Here is a 15,741-nt window from a genome sequence, read left to right on the forward strand (position 1 = left end):
AACCCTTGGTAGGGATTGAAGCTAAGCCTGTAGATATATTTGAGGATGATTGGAATGAGTTGGATGCATTAGCAAAGTCTACTGTTAGACTTCATCTTGCAGAGTCAATCTATTTCACAGTAGTAAAATGAGCAGACTATGGAAGATTTGTGGAAAAAATATGTGTCATTTATGAGAAGGAAACTGCCTTTAATAAAGTTTACCTCATGAAGAGGTTGTTTAAGCTACAAATGAAGGAAGAGGTCTTCATGCTTCTCACTTGAATAAATTCAATATTAATTTCAGCCATCTTCAAGATCAGAAAATGAATTTTGATGTAGAGACAAAGGCAATATTCCATGTTCATTGCCATCCTCATGGGATACCTTCTGTACAGCTATCAGTAACTCTACAATTGATGGAGTACTAAAGTTTGATGATGTTTTGGGTATCTTGTTGGCCAAGGAGATTAGACATAAGTCTATAGATGGCAACAAACAAGATGCAGCCATAAATGTGCAAAGGGGTAGATCATAGTTTAAGGGGAACTCCCAAGAAAGAGGGAAATGTTGTAGCAAATCTAGGGCATAGAACATTGAGTGTTACCATTGTGGCAAGAAGGGCCACATGAAAAAGGATTGCTACAAGATGAAAAGAGAGCAAAAGGATAATAAAAGGAATGCAAATTGGGGTGCAAATAAGAAGGAAGAGAGTCCAAGGGAGGACAAAGGAAAAATGACGATCGAGGAGATCAATGCAGTCATCTCACTGATAATAGTGACAATGACATTCTCTTCATGTCTAGTCTACCTGCTGCAAACTTTCTTATCAACTCAGATGATGCATATTCCCAGGATTAGATTTTTGATTTTGGTTCTTCATTCCATGTTAGTCTCCATAGGGAATGATTCTCCACTTATGACAGTGGAAAGACAGGCTATGTGCATCTTGGAAATAACTATGCATGATTGCATGTGACATAGTGGGAGCAGGTGACAAAGTTTTCTTTTGCAAATGGGTCTGCATTTGTTTTGAAAAATGTGAGAAATGTGCCTAAGCTAACCAAGAGTCTCATTTTAGCTAGATGATGATGGTCTTCAGACCACCTTTGGCTTTAAGAGTTGGAAAATTCAAAAGGGCTCTATGGTTTAGGTAAGAGGTTCCAAGTGTGGGACATTGTATTCCTTACATGTATTAGGGGTGTCTAATCATGTTGTTGCAATATCCGAGTAGCCAAGTACTTCTTTGTGGCATTGTTGGCTAGGGCACATGAGCCAGAATCGAATGAAACTCTTATGCCATTTGGGTTATGTACCGCATTTGAGTTTTTCTGACTTTGAATTTCGTGAGCATTGTCTCTATGGGAAGTAGACAAAATCAGTCCATAAAAGAAGGGGAAAGAAAGAGTTTGAAAGGCTTGATTTGTTGCATTCAGACATATATGGCCCTATGCCTATAGGGTCATTAAGAGGGCTGAATACTATGTGACATTCATTGATGATGCAACTAGGAAAGTGTGGGCTTATGCTATAGCTCGAAAGAGCCATGTGTTCCAGGTATTTCAGAAATGGTTGGTTTTGATTAAAAATCAGTAAGGTAGAACGCTTAAATGCCTACAAGCTGACAATGGTGGAGAGTATCTGTCTTATGACTTTTAGTATTTATGTGATACATGTGGGATCAAGAGGAGCTCACATCCCCTCATACATTAGAGAAAAATCCAATTGTAAAACAGATGAACCGCACCATTTAGGATAGGTTGCAATGTCTTCTTTCCAATGCAAGTCTTTTTGGTGGTTTTTGGGCTGAGGCAATGAAGATTGCAGTGCATGTGATCAATAGATCACGTAGTAAGAGTTTGGATGGTGGTATTCTTGAAGAGGCATGGAGTGGCAAGAAGACCTCTTACAATCTCATTTGCATATATTTGGGTGTGAGGCATATGCACATGTGCCAAAAGAGATTTGGAAGAAGCCAGATCCTAAGTCTAGGAAATGCATCTTTTTAGGTTATGGTGAAAGTGGAGAGATGGGCTATCATCATTGGGATCCAAAAGCAAAGAAGATCATACAAAGCCATGATATGGTCTTCAATAAGAAGAAGATGCATCAGACACCCTTGAGGGATGTGGAAATGAGGAGAATCACTTTCTAGGATGTGAATCCACCCACATATGTTGATAGACAACAAGCTGTCCATGCACCGAATGTGCAAGAAAACTATCACAAACTATCAATGGTGAATCTAGGTACCAATATCACAAACTATCAATGTTTTAAGACTACCATGTAGTATTCCCACTAGTTTGGATTCCAAAATTTCAATCAATTTTGTTTTTCGACAAATCAAGAAAAAGTTATGGAGCGTACCCTCGAATGGGTGTGGAAAAATTTAGCACAACATTGGAGGCTCCTTAGACCATACCTAACATTCTCAATTAGGTGTGTCCTTGGGTTAAAAAGAAGCTTACGTAGTTTAGTTTTGAATGATTACTTGGTTGCATGTATGTGCCAAAAAAAAAAAACTTTATTATATCCTATACTTTTTAGGATACATGCTTCACCTGCAACAAAGCAATTTTAATGCTTTAACGATCTCATTTGAAATATTTATTCCATATGTTTTTGGTCTCTTGCTCAAGGTTAGAATGTGTACTATAACTTGAAGACAAAGTTTATTGAATTCCATTGAACAATGCATAAGTTATGGATCAAGCAAGATTCCTATGTACAGAAAATGGTCCCAAACTCACCAAATATGGCTACACCTAAGCAAACCATGACCCAAAAACTTAATTAGAGTAGTATACACAGCCTCTCACACTTTGAAAAAACTTAATTAGAGAATTGTGCCAAGGCTTTTACACATAGAATTTCTTCAGAGATTCCATTGCAGTTTCTCCCTCTCCTCCCCCCCCCTTCTCTCTCTCTCTCTCTCTCTCTCTCTCTCTCTCTCTCTCTCTCCATGTCTTCCTTTTCATGAGAGGTCATCGTAGAGGGACACAGTCTATATGAGATGATCCATGATGACATCACGGAGTTCTCTAGGCAAGCAGGCATCCTCCTACTAGGAGAGCCTTTCTTAGGATGGATGAGATCGTTAGATCTTTTCGAGGAGGGTACTTGACCACTGGATGGGGTTTCCTAACGGAGGGGAGGTCACTTATCCCCACCATTGACCCAGATGTTTGGCACCGATATGCATGTTCCCTTTATGATCCAGATGCAAACACCACGGGGCATGTCCTCTATAAAATTTGAAACCCCAAGTTTGTGATATGTTGAGAAAATGTTTTCTGTGAACACCGGGTTGAACCCTATGGACTGCAAGTGCCGAAAAATTCGCCTAATCGAGTGCAAAAACACACAATCGTCGAATGGTGGAAAAACTTACAGAGAAGCGTTTGTCTTCAAGAAGACTTGGGCAAGGGCAGGAATAGGCAGGCCAACAAAAAGTGGAGTAAAAAAGAAAAATAAATAATAAAAAAACACTTTCAGTACCAGTTAAGAAGGAGACTGGTACTAAGGACCTTCACAAACAAACCAATTTTCGTCTACTTTTAATGCCTTCCCTGCTGCTGTTGCTCAAGCTCGGATCGCCATAGCTGCACCTTCTCGAAATCTGGTTTGCAAAATGTCTTCTCAGTATCTTGGCCCCTTGTTAATTCTCTACTTTTTGAGGTCTTGCTTCGCTTTTCGAGTTTGAGCCCCCCCCCATAGACGCTTTATGATTCAAATTCAGAGTGATCATCTTAGCAGAAGAATTCATACACGCAAGGAGAGAATATGAGCGGCGCAGGCAAAAGGATGCACGAGGATTTGTGCAATATATCCGGCAATGTTGGAGCTTCAGTGAGGCAGCATGAGGAGATGAATTCTGGTACTGCGTCCGGGGATCAAAGATCTCAAAGCGTGGCGGATGTTGTACCCATGGCAGACAGCGCAACTGACTTTAGGCCTCCGAAACTTCCTCGACTTGATTTTGCAATAAGACCCGGGGAACCTCAAAAAACCTCTGGAGTGGAGGATCCGCCATCCGAAGTGTCCTTTGGATTGGACGTTAAAGGAGAATTGCCGGAGCTGAAGGATTCTCGAGAAGCGGGTTCAGCAAAATTGGACTTCAACAGAGAGAAAGGAGTTTACAGAGACTTTGACGAGAAAGGAGAGAAGGAAGTTGGGAAGGATAGGTCTATTGATGTAGCAAGGGAGTTTTCCGATTTTATTCCATCAATGGAATATAACAATTGGAAATATCCAAAACGAGATCAACGGTCTGAGCACGCGGAAGAGTCCTGGAAGGACGCCAGAGAATTGGGCTCTTTTGATTATCGGGTCTCATCCCAACAAATGGGAGACTACAAGGAGACTAATTGGAGCAAGCGAATAGGCAGAAGGAATTCCCTCGAGGAGGATGGAGAACTCAGGGATCCTGAAGAAACAGTAGGAGAGAACAAAATTGACTTGAAAAGGGTAGAAAAGGAGAAAGAGAGGGAAAGGAAAAAAAAGGATGAAAAAATTAGAGAAAAAGATGACAGACAAAGAGATAGAGAAGAGAAGCAGCCGGCATGGCGATTACACATGAATTCAGCAGAGAGAAAGGAGACAGAACGGGAAGAGAGGGAAACAACAGGAAGAGAGAGGTGGGAGAGAGAAAAGGAGAAGAAAGAAAGAGGAAGGGACAAAGAGCGGGACAAAAGAGATCACAGCAGGAGGGATAGATCAGAAAAAGAAGAGCTTGACATTGTAAAGAAAGAAATGGACGATTTTGAGGGAGCAAGAAAGGAAGGATCCGAGGGAAGCATTCTTCCTGAACAGCCAGAACTTGACAGAAAGCCATCAAAAGAGTTAGAAAATTGGAAGGGAGAAGAGAGAGAGAGGAAAAAGGAAAGAGATCGGGACAAGAAAATAGAGATTGAAAGATCAGAGAAGAGGACCAGAGATCAAGAAAAAGAACCTGAGGATGTGAGTCCAGAAGAGGGGATCGGGGAAAGGGAAAAGGAGACATTTGTGAACTATGGTTTCCAGCAGCGAAAAAGGATGCTTCGACCAAGGGGCCATTCTCAAGTGGTTAATAGAGATGGGCGCTCTCGTTTCCTCCCAAAGGACGTGGATGGGTAAGCTTTCTCAACTTTATGTATGGAATAACCATTTTCTGGTTGTTTACTTGGTGTAATATGTGATACAACCTGTCCATACATACGATGTTCATCAGCTGTCCCATGTATCTTTTTGATATTTTAGGCTCTAGATTTTTAATTGGATTTTGCAAAAGGACGTCCGTATTTACCTCCTACCGTATCCAGTATCTTACCTTTAGAGGCTGTTCGACTGTTGCCTAATATAATTGTTTTGCATCACTCAATAAGCAGTCAGAATGAAGAATGGGGAACCGAATAAATTCTGTCCATGTACCACAACAAACCATTCCTCAAGGTGAAAGATGGATGCTTGTCCCAATGAGGATCCTGCAAACCTTGAAGTATCAAGGCTGTCTCAGGGTCTTCAAGGTACTCCACTTGGATGTCATGAATCCAATCCCTATAAACTTTAGTAGCAACGTGGCTTCTGCATTCCCATATCCTTGGTAAAGCATCGGCGACTATGCTAATCTTTTTCCTTTTTTTGAAATCATATCCTTGTACAAACTCTAGATGCCATATGCCCACCAATATGCACATAAGTTTGTATGCTGGGTGGGAAATTGATGTTTCCTTGTCAAATCAACCACTAGGCTATGTGGGCCTCCCATTTGAGGTCAAGGATAACTTGTCTTTCTTACATTATGGTAGGGGCCTAGTTGGATAGGTGTGTGGTAGACACTTAAAAGATATTTTGACAGACCACATATTTAGATATTTTTAGATTATATCCCATGGATGATGAGGCAAGATTCTTTATGATGGAATGCATCTTGCCCACGCCTAGTTGAAGATGACAATTTCATCTTGGAGTCCTTACACTTGGGGAAGCTTTAAAATACCTCACGGGTGTCATGGTTAGAAGGAAATTATAGCAATTAAACCTAGGGTTGAAGGCCTTACACGTGAGGTTTAAAGATCCTTGGAATGTTAAGGAAGCACCAGAGCTTTTGGAACTATTTGAGTTCGAATATAGCATCCATATGAAGATGATTTCTAGTTTATTGCATTTGAGGAAGAAAACAAAGCCAAAGGTGCATTGGACATATGGAAAAGAAATGAATGCTCCCAATGTAGGCTCCCTTGTCAAAGACCTCCAAAATAATATAGTGTCAAATTCAATTCCTAAGACTTGGTCTTTTAACCAGTGGGTCTTGCTCATCCAAGTCCTCCTAGTACATAGGTCCCCATCCTTGGTAGCACCAGATGGCACCACCACCTTCAAGTGCATTCCCACCATCAATCTTGAGCAATCCAATTTCCAATGGGATTACCTCCTAGGATGCCACGTGGCAACTTATGGTATGCCTTCTAAAAAGAGAAAAACACTTACAAGCCAATAAAGGCCTTTCTACTAACTTTTAGCCTAAGTTTAGCCTAAGTAAAAAGTAACCCTCTGTTACAATCCTCCCTCCTCAAATAGAAATTTGTCCTCAAATTTGAAAAGGCTGTAACCTGGACATACAATGCTCCTTGTAAACCTGAACAGCTCAATTCTGGTCATATCAGCTGAACAATGAAGTTTCTCAGTCAAATACCTCCCTGTAGGCATGCTGATCTGTAAATGGATCATATAATATTCCCAAGAAATCAAGCAATCGGGTGGAAGAGCTATGCTGTCCAATATAACAGATCTGATCATATAATCCAATGAGAGACATGCTGATCTGAGAAAGGATAGTGAATGCTGGCTGAGCATGTACATATATGCCATATAGCAAGATAAAATCAAATCTGCTCATAAAGACTCAATTTTGGCCATCCGCTAAGCAATTGAGGATATTGCTCCACAATTGTAGATGGCTGCCAAGAAGACTCCTCATCAGGTAGACCTCTCCATTTGATAAGAGATTCCAGGTAGGACTTGAACACATGATCTCTAAATCCAAGGATCTTCTTAGGAATATACTCAATTTGGCCCTCTTCATCCATAGGAGGTAGCTCTTCCATAACTTGCTCCTTGGGCCCCAAATACGTCTTGAGTAGTGATACATGGAATACTTTGTGAATTCTAGAGGATGGTGGAAGCTCCAACTCATAAGCCACTTCCCCAACTTTCCTCAAAACCTTGTAAGGTCCATAATACCTATGAGCAAGTTTAACATTGGTATTACCTTTCAAAGAAGCATGCCTAGACTTATGTAATCTGAGAAATACATAATCCCCTTCTTCAAAATGAAGATCTCTCCTATGCTCATCAGCATAATCCTTCATCCTTGCTTGGGCCCTTACCATATTATCTTTACATTGCTGTAATATTGCTGTAATAGAGCAGTCATGTGAGCCAAATCATCCTTGGCTTGCTGGCTTGTTAATGCTTGATCAATAATGGTTGATGGGACATGAACTTTACAGCCAAACATGGCTTCAAAAGGGCTCATACCAATTGAAGTATGCTTGGTGATATTATAACAAAATTCAGCTAGATGCAACCATTGATCCTACGATGCTTGGGTCTCAACAAAAATGACCATTTTTAACTAACCCAATAGTCACAAACTTATGAACCCCTCACACCTAGCTTCTTCCCTTCCCTTGCTAATCCTACCCTCGAGGATTACCAAGCTGCTCAAACCATTTGCCCAGTTCTTCCCCCGCTCCCCTATGCTCCCCCTTCCACAACTAATACTCTTCCATATTTCTCCCCCAACCATTGCTGAGTGGTTATGAGCCTTGTTGAACAAGAGGAAATTTGTACAACTTAGTATTTCAACTGGTTGCATTAAACTTTTTTAGGGAGCCAATGGAGGAGACTATGTAGAGGCCGAAGACCAGCAACACATTTCCAGGACTCGTATTATGGCCCCCCCAAATTAGCACAAGTCAAGAATACTCTACTGTGAAAATCCTTAGGTTCTTCCAACCAACGGTTAACCCTCTTTGTTTGCCCATCAGTTTGAGGGTGATCTGCTGTACTTGGGGTAAGAAGTGTTCACGGAACTGAAAAGCTCTTGCCAAAAATGCCCCATGAACTTAGCATCACGATCACTCACAATCTCCTGAGGAAGTCCATGTAATTTAAACACATTCTCCATGAATTGCTTAGCCACCTTGGAAGCTGTAAATTGGGTCTTAGTAAGAATGAAGTGGGCAGCTTTAGTAAGTCTATCAACAACCACAAAGATACTGTTCCAACCCTTAGAGATCACTTGTAATAAGGTCCATGCTGATATGTGTCCATTTATCTTGAGGTATAGGTAGAGGTTGTAGTAGACCAGCTGGCCTCAAATTCAACTCCCTGTTTTGTTGACAGGGCTTACAGCTTTGAACTTAAGCAAGAACATCCTTCCAAAGCCCCTTCCAGTAAAATCTCTGTTTTACCTTATCATACGTCTTGTTGAGGCCTATATGCCCAGCCATAGGAGATGAGTGAAACTCCTGCAAGATTAGCAGCTTATAGGAGGAATTTTCAGTAAGAAATATTCTATCATTATACCACAAGAGCCCATTGTGCAACTTGAAATTGGGATATTGCTGACAGTCAGGATCTTGCAAGTCTTGGAACATAGTAGCTGCTTGAGGATCATTGAGATACTCTTCTTGAATGCCATGGATCCAATCTTTATAAACCCCAGTAATAGATGATAAAGTACAAGCCCATATCCTGGAAAGAGAATCTGCCACAATATTTTATTTGCCCATCTTGTAATCTATGTCAAAGTCATAGTTTTGCACAATGGATAGCCATCTCCTTTGCTTGGGAGATAGAGAAGACTGAGATAGAAAATATCTGAGAGTCTTATGATCAGTCTTGACCTTGAAATGGCTGCCATAAATGAAGTGGTGCCACTTTTTGATTGCATGAAGTATTGCCAACATCTCTTGGTCATAAATGTGGAAACTTGACTCCTTGTCATCCAATTTCCGACTTTCAAAGGCAATAACTCCATGATTCTGCTTTAGGATAGCTCCAATGCCCCTTCCACTAGCATCAGCCTCAATTATAAAAGGTTGAGAGAAATCAGGACATACCAAGATAGGTGCTGAAGTTAATGTCTCCTTTAATGCTTCAAAGCTGTTACTGGCACTGTCAGACCATTGGAAAGCATTCTTTTTGAGAAGATCAGTGAGAGGAGCTGCCAATTTGGCAAAATTCCTTATAAACCTTCTATAAAATGATGCTAGACCAAGGAACTGTTAAGCCAGGCAATCTCCAATTCTAGAGGACAGGATAATCAAAGGTCAAACTGGCGCAAAGGTCCGATCACTTACAAGTAAAAACACCACAAGTGACTCTCCGTCAGGACAAAATTCCACAACCAAAGCCCTGTCAAAGAGCCCCGGATCGGAGGCAAAATCCACAACCAAAGCCTTGTCAAAGAGCCCCGGTTCGGAGGTCAAAAATAAAAAAGGCTCCTTGCTGGCCGACCAGATCTGGCCGACCAGATTGACCTGGTCGGTCAATATCTGACCAGGTCGGTCAGATCTGGGTCAACCAGCTGGCCGACCAGCTGGTTGACCGACTAGCCCCTTCCTATTTAAAGGGGGGGGGGGCCTAGCTATTCTTCATCACTTCAAGCTTCAGAGGTACCTGCACACCCTGAGCCTCTTCTGCCCCCTGGCTGCCTCCGCTGCTGCCTCCACTTCTGCCTCCTGGCTGCCTCCTCTGCTGCCTCAATTTCTGCCTCCTGGCTGCCTCCTCTGCTGCCTCCTCTTCTGCGCTTCTTTCTGCTCCAGATCTGCTCTTCTTTCTACCCCAGATCTGTCCTCCTTTCTGCTACAGATCTGCCCTCCTTTCTGCTTCAGATCTGCCCCAACTTCTGCTCCAGATCTGCCCCCAACTTCTGCTCCAGATCTGCCCCAACTTCTGCTCCAGATCTGCCCCAACTTCTGCTCCAAATCTGCCCCCAACTTCTGCTCCAGATTATGTTCTTTCTATTCCAAATCTGCAGCAACTCTTGCATCAGTTTGCTGTCTCAGATTTGGTTCAGTTCCAACTTGTGGAGCTAGTGCATAAGTCCACTACAGTTGTCTTCCCTGGAGGATTGACGTTTGCTTCCTCTAGAGCTTCTCTCTCATATCTTCTCCTGTATTGAGTTCCGTTTGTGATATATATTTCTTCTTCAGCCATTATTAGTCTTCAGTATTGTTTTTATTTGTCTCCAAGTATTTTCTTTATATGGTATCAGAGCCAGGTTTGCCAATCGACACCTGAGCCTTGATCTGGAAAGCTTGGAAGATAAATCATCACCTGAAGATGTCTTCTCCCTCTTCCCCGAAGCGATCTCAGCCTGAATCGACCTCTATTCAACCATCACCTTCGTCATATGTCGAGAGAGAGTCTGCAAGGATTGAAGGTGATGAATACCTCTCCAAACTCTTTAAAGAATTTGCTGAATTCCAGAAATGGAAGGAACTTGAAGCGGGTACCCGCACACCTCGTGCCTCTACCTCTCCATGGTTCTCTCCGATACGTCAACAAGGACCTCTTTTCAACTCAGAAGAAGCTGAGCAACATCTCAAGTTCGGTGCCGACGAAGAACAAGTATACCCTGACGAAAGAGGACAGGCCGGCATGAGAACATTGGGTTATTCGACAGTGCCTATCCCACAAGAATCAGTGCAAGGTATGTTGCCCTATTCCCTTAGTGCAACTCCATCTGTTATGCAAGGCATAGGAACGAGTAATCACGAGGACACAGATCCATACATGCATGTGAACATGCGCAGACGAGAAAGGAGAAATGCGTCTGACAACGAGTTTGCTTTCGGTTCACATTCTTCCCTCCCTCCCATCCCTCTCATATCTTCCGCTGCCATCTTTCCTTCAGTGGCTTCTCATCCTCCTCCTTCTCCCATGCCACTGGATTCCTATAGTTTATTTCCCTCTATCTCTCCCATTGCCTCTTTTTCACCTCTCATGTCATATCCCGCCTCTCATATTCATCCCTCCCCCTCAGGACCTTTTCCAAATTCTTTTATTCCTCCAGTGGTGCCGCCTCTCCCTTCTTCTCACTCTGCTCCTGTTCTAAATTCTCTTCTGCCTCCTTTTCCCCTCACCCTGTCTCTGCAACAGCCAAACATGCTTTCACTGATATGACTCGTTTTAACGGGTCTAATTATACCACATGGTCAAATCTCATGCGCCATGTGCTTGATTCTCAAGACCTATGGGAACTCGTTCAAGGTACTGAATCGCCACCTGATCCTCATGTTTATCCTCCTTAGGCAGTTCGCTCGTGGCGACATCGTAATGCCATTGCCATTGTCGAAATCATGCAAGGTCTTTTACCTGAATTTCACTCTCAATTACAGCATTTTGATCTTGCCTCTGAGTGATGGGCACATCTCACTGACCGCTATGCAGCTCGAGATCGTACTCGTCGCATCAATCTTGACCATGATCTCCAACAATTCCAGATCCTTGCTGACGATGATCTCAAGGTTAAACTAGTAGATTACCGGCGGTTAGTTGCTGAATTTGCCACAACTGGTCCTCCCAAATCCGAGGATGACCAAGTTACTTTCTTTTTAAACAAACTTCCACCCAAGTATTTCATTTTTATGCAATAAATCATTTCTCAACCTTCTCTTCCTACTTTTTATGAGTTCGAATGTCAACTTTTGCGTTATGCTCGTCTTTACTCTCAGGTCCACAAAAAACATAGCATTCCTGCTTCAGAGGGGCTCTTCTCTCCGGGATTCAAAAAGATTAACCCAGCTCTGGGAAGTCCTCTCCTACTCCTAACTCCAATAACTCCTCTAGTAGTAAACCCGCCTGGCACACCCTTCCCAAAAAGAATAGGTTTTGTCAGCATTGCCAGAGAGTTGGGCATATTGACGATGAATGTCGCTCCAAAGCCAAAGGCCTTCTTCCTCAGCCCCCTACCACGACTCCTCAACCACCCCGTTGGACTCCACAGCCCCCTACCACGACTCCTCAGCCACCTCGTTGGCGTCCTAGGAGTGGTCCTCCTCCTCCGAACACTGGTCTTTGGAGACCCCAGGGCCATGTTACTAATCCTTTCACTCCATCTTCTCCTTTTATAACTCTTGAAGGTCTGTCTGACTGGTCCACTGGAGATTCTCTAGACTTCACTTCTCAAGCCTTGATCCATATCACCGAGCTTGACTCCTCCCCTTCCTTATCTGGGTCAGCTTTTCATACTCTTCCATGTGGCTCTAAATCTTCTTGGATTGTGGATAGTGGAGCCACTCATCATATGACTCCTCATCATGATCTCTTCATTTCTCGCCAACCGGCAACAGGGGGAGTCCGTTGTGGCAATAACTCTGTTGCTACTATTCATGGTGTTGGTTCAATAACTTTTGATACTGACAAAGGCCCCAATCTTGCTCAATTGGATCAAGTGTTTTATGTCCCCCAATTAGGGGTCAATCTTCTTTCCGTTCATCAACTTTGCCTTCTTGGTCGCACAGTGCTATTTACAAAGATGCATGTTGACATCATAGATGAGACCTCGGGACTCCTTCTAGCTCGAGGCGACGCCCAACCTAATGGTCTGTACTTCATAACTCAATTTCTTGCGACTCCCTCCCATAGCGGTTCTGAGTTTCATCGGCTTTATGGTATTGCTACCCTGAAAGATCCAACTGACACAGAACGATTATGGCATTATCGTCTGGGACATTTGTCCTATGACTCTTTATATGAAATGTCTCGGGATCATCTAGTTGATGGCCTACCTAAATTATCGCGAGCCAAAGATATTTGTCGTCCCTACCAATTAGGCAAACAAAGCCGAACTCCTTTTCCTTCTCATTCCTCTTCTCGAGCCAGTGAGATATTGCGTCTAATTCACCTCGATATTAGTGGCAAATCTCCTGTTCCTTCCCTCAATGGTTCACAATATTTCTTCTTAATTGTGGATGATTACTCTCGATATCAATGGGTGTTTTTCATGAAAGAGAAATCCAACACTTTTTCTTTCTTTGCTACTTGGGCTCGCTTGGTTATGAACCAAACGGGAAAGTCTATTGGGATTGCATGTAGTGATAATGGTGGTGAATTCATTTCCCATGAATTCACTCAATTCCTTCACGAGCATGGTATCCAACGCCATCTTACATCTCCAAATTCGCCTTCCCAAAATGCTCGTGTCGAACGGAGACAACGCACAGTCATGAACATGGCCCGTTCCATGCTTTTTGCAGCCGAGTTGCCGGAACGTCTCTGGCCAGAAGCTGTGAATACTTCTGTCTATATCCTTAATCGCTGCCCTACTCAGCCCATCCCGAACATGACGCCTTTTGAGGCCTTCTATGGTATTCGCATCTTTGGATGCCGCGCGTACACTCATACTCCCAATGATACTCGCGGTAAACTCGAACCTCGTGCTGAACTTTTTCTTCTAGTTGACTACTCAGCAAAAGCCAAAGCTTATCGATTATTTGATCCTCGCACAAACAAAGTTTTGGTTCGCCGAGATGTGGTCTTCGATGAAAGAGAAGTTTTAAAAAATTCCTCTATTCTCTCTCCTGATGACGTATCTACTCCTGTTCCCTCCGACAATTCTCCACGCGAAATTTCTTCCTCTGCTCCCGAAACCTCTCTCTTGCCACCCATTGCTCCTCCTCACGACCCGCTGCCACGCTGGTATCGCCAAACTATGAAGGATTCCGGGATTATTCCCGTAGAACTTCCTCCTTCCGGTCCTCGCCGCTCTACTCGAACAACTTCTTCTACTACCACCGCCTCCTTTTTTACCACGGCCTATATCATACATTCTGAACATCGTGCCATGGAACAGGAGCTTGAGAGTATTGATCGCAATCAGACCTGGATCTTGGTCAATCGACCCACTTACAAAAAGGTCATCGGAACCAAGTGGATCTTCCGAACAAAACTCAAAGCCGATGGAACACTGGACAAGTACAAAGCTTGCTTAGTAGTGCAAGGATCTCGCCAAAAACATGGTATCGATTATGAGGAAACCTTTGCCCCTACTGCTCGATTAACTTCCTTTCGTCTTCTTCTCGCCCTAGCTGCTCATCACCTGTGGTCTATCTATCAGATGGATGTCAAGAGTGCCTTTCTCAATGGCTACCTTGATGAAGAAGTCTTTGTGACTCCCCCACTTGGTTTTTCTCCTCCTGGCCATGAAAATAAGGTATTCCCTCTCCGCAAAGCTCTTTATGGGCTTAAACAAGCACCTCGATCATGGTTCCACAGGATAGACACCTTCCTCAAAACTAATGGTTTTCATTCTACTCCTTTTGATCCAAATTTATATATCCATCAATCGTCAGAGGGGGTCTGCTTTATTTTACTCTACGTAGATGATCTTTTGCTTTTAGGCTCTACTCCCACTACACTTCAATTCATTAAAACTCAACTCAACACCACTTTTGAAATGACTGATCTCGGTCTTCTCTCCTATTTCTTAGGCATGGAAGCTGTTCAACATTCTGGTGGTATTTTTGTTTCTCAACAAAAATATGCTCTTCAACTCCTTGATCAGATCATTCCCCATGAGCCTAAGCTCGCTGCCACTCCCTTAGATCCCATAGTAAAGCTCTCAAAAGACTTGGAGTCTCCTCCCTTTGATGAACATCTCTATCGTCAGGTTGTTGGCAAACTCCTCTGGCTCCTTCACACTCGTCCGGATCTTGCTTACTCCGTTTCCATTCTCAGTCAGTATTTTAATGAACCCAAGCTCACTCATTGGCATGCATGTATTCGTATCTTGCGGTTCATACGTGGTACTTACTCTTATGGTTTACATTTCAGACCAGGACTAACACTACAGGGATACACTGATTCCGACTGGGCTGGCGACCCGGACAATCGTCGTTCTCATGGCGGCTATATTTTCTCGTTTGGCTCGGCACCTGTTTCTTGGTCTAGCCGTAAACAAGAAACTGTTGCTGGCTCTTCTACTGAGGCTGAATACCGGGCCTTGTATGATTGTACCACAGAGGCCATATATCTCCGATAGTTTCTGGCAGAGCTACACTTTCCTTGTACTGAACTAACGATGCTCTACGTCGACAACAAAAGTGCCATCGCTCTCGCCGGCAATCCCATTTTTTCCAACCGCACCAAACATGTCGGTGTTCACTTTCATTTTACTCGCGAGCAAGTGGAATTAGGTACTATTTGATTGATCTATGTTCCAGCTGCCGATAATCATGCTGATATTCTTACCAAGCCGGTTAATCGCCCTACTCTTGAGCATCTCGGCCCATGGTTGGGGATTGGTATACCGCCTCCTTCTTCTTAGCAGTTTTTTTTGTGTACTTAAGGAAGTGAACAAATCCCTTGCGAGGGCACTCCTTCAAGTACTTTTTTGTACCATCATCTGGGCATTTAGTGAAGATGAAAACCTACTTTGTAGGCATCTTCATCTAAATGAAAACCCTTTTATTTAAAAAAAAAAAAAAAAAAAAAAGGCTGATGAAGAAGATAGATCACTCATGGAACACCTCTTTGCTTCTCCTGTCTACATTGGACATTGAGAGGGGGTGTTAAGCCAGGCAATCTCCAATTCTAGAGGACAGGATAATCAAAGTTCAAACTGGCGCAAAGGTCCGATCACTTAAAGGTAAAAACACCACAGGTGACTCTCTGTCAGGACAAAATTCCACAACCAAAGCCCTGTCAAAGAGCCCCGGATCGGAGGCAAAATCCACAACCAAAGACTTGTCAAAGAGCCCCGGTTCGG

The 15,741-nt window shown here is 43.1% G+C and overlaps 1 protein-coding gene across 1 annotated transcript in view; it reads left to right on the forward strand.

The window, feature by feature from the left end:
• Window positions 1-3,528: 3,528 nt before the first annotated feature.
• The window catches only part of LOC147898475 (zinc finger CCCH domain protein), a 104,122-nt gene continuing 91,909 nt past the window's right edge, over window positions 3,529-15,741 (forward strand). Inside the window, exon 1 of the mRNA XM_087378894.1 lies at window positions 3,529-5,092. Within this exon, the coding sequence (XP_087235020.1) occupies window positions 3,765-5,092 (1,328 nt within the window). The 5' untranslated portion in view covers window positions 3,529-3,764. The remainder of the gene's footprint in view (window positions 5,093-15,741) is intronic.

This window comes from Dipteris shenzhenensis, chromosome 9 (genome assembly GCF_047967505.1).
Source record: "Dipteris shenzhenensis isolate YYH24624 ecotype China chromosome 9, Dip_SZ_1.0, whole genome shotgun sequence".
Classification (NCBI taxonomy): Eukaryota; Viridiplantae; Streptophyta; class Polypodiopsida; order Gleicheniales; family Dipteridaceae; genus Dipteris; species Dipteris shenzhenensis.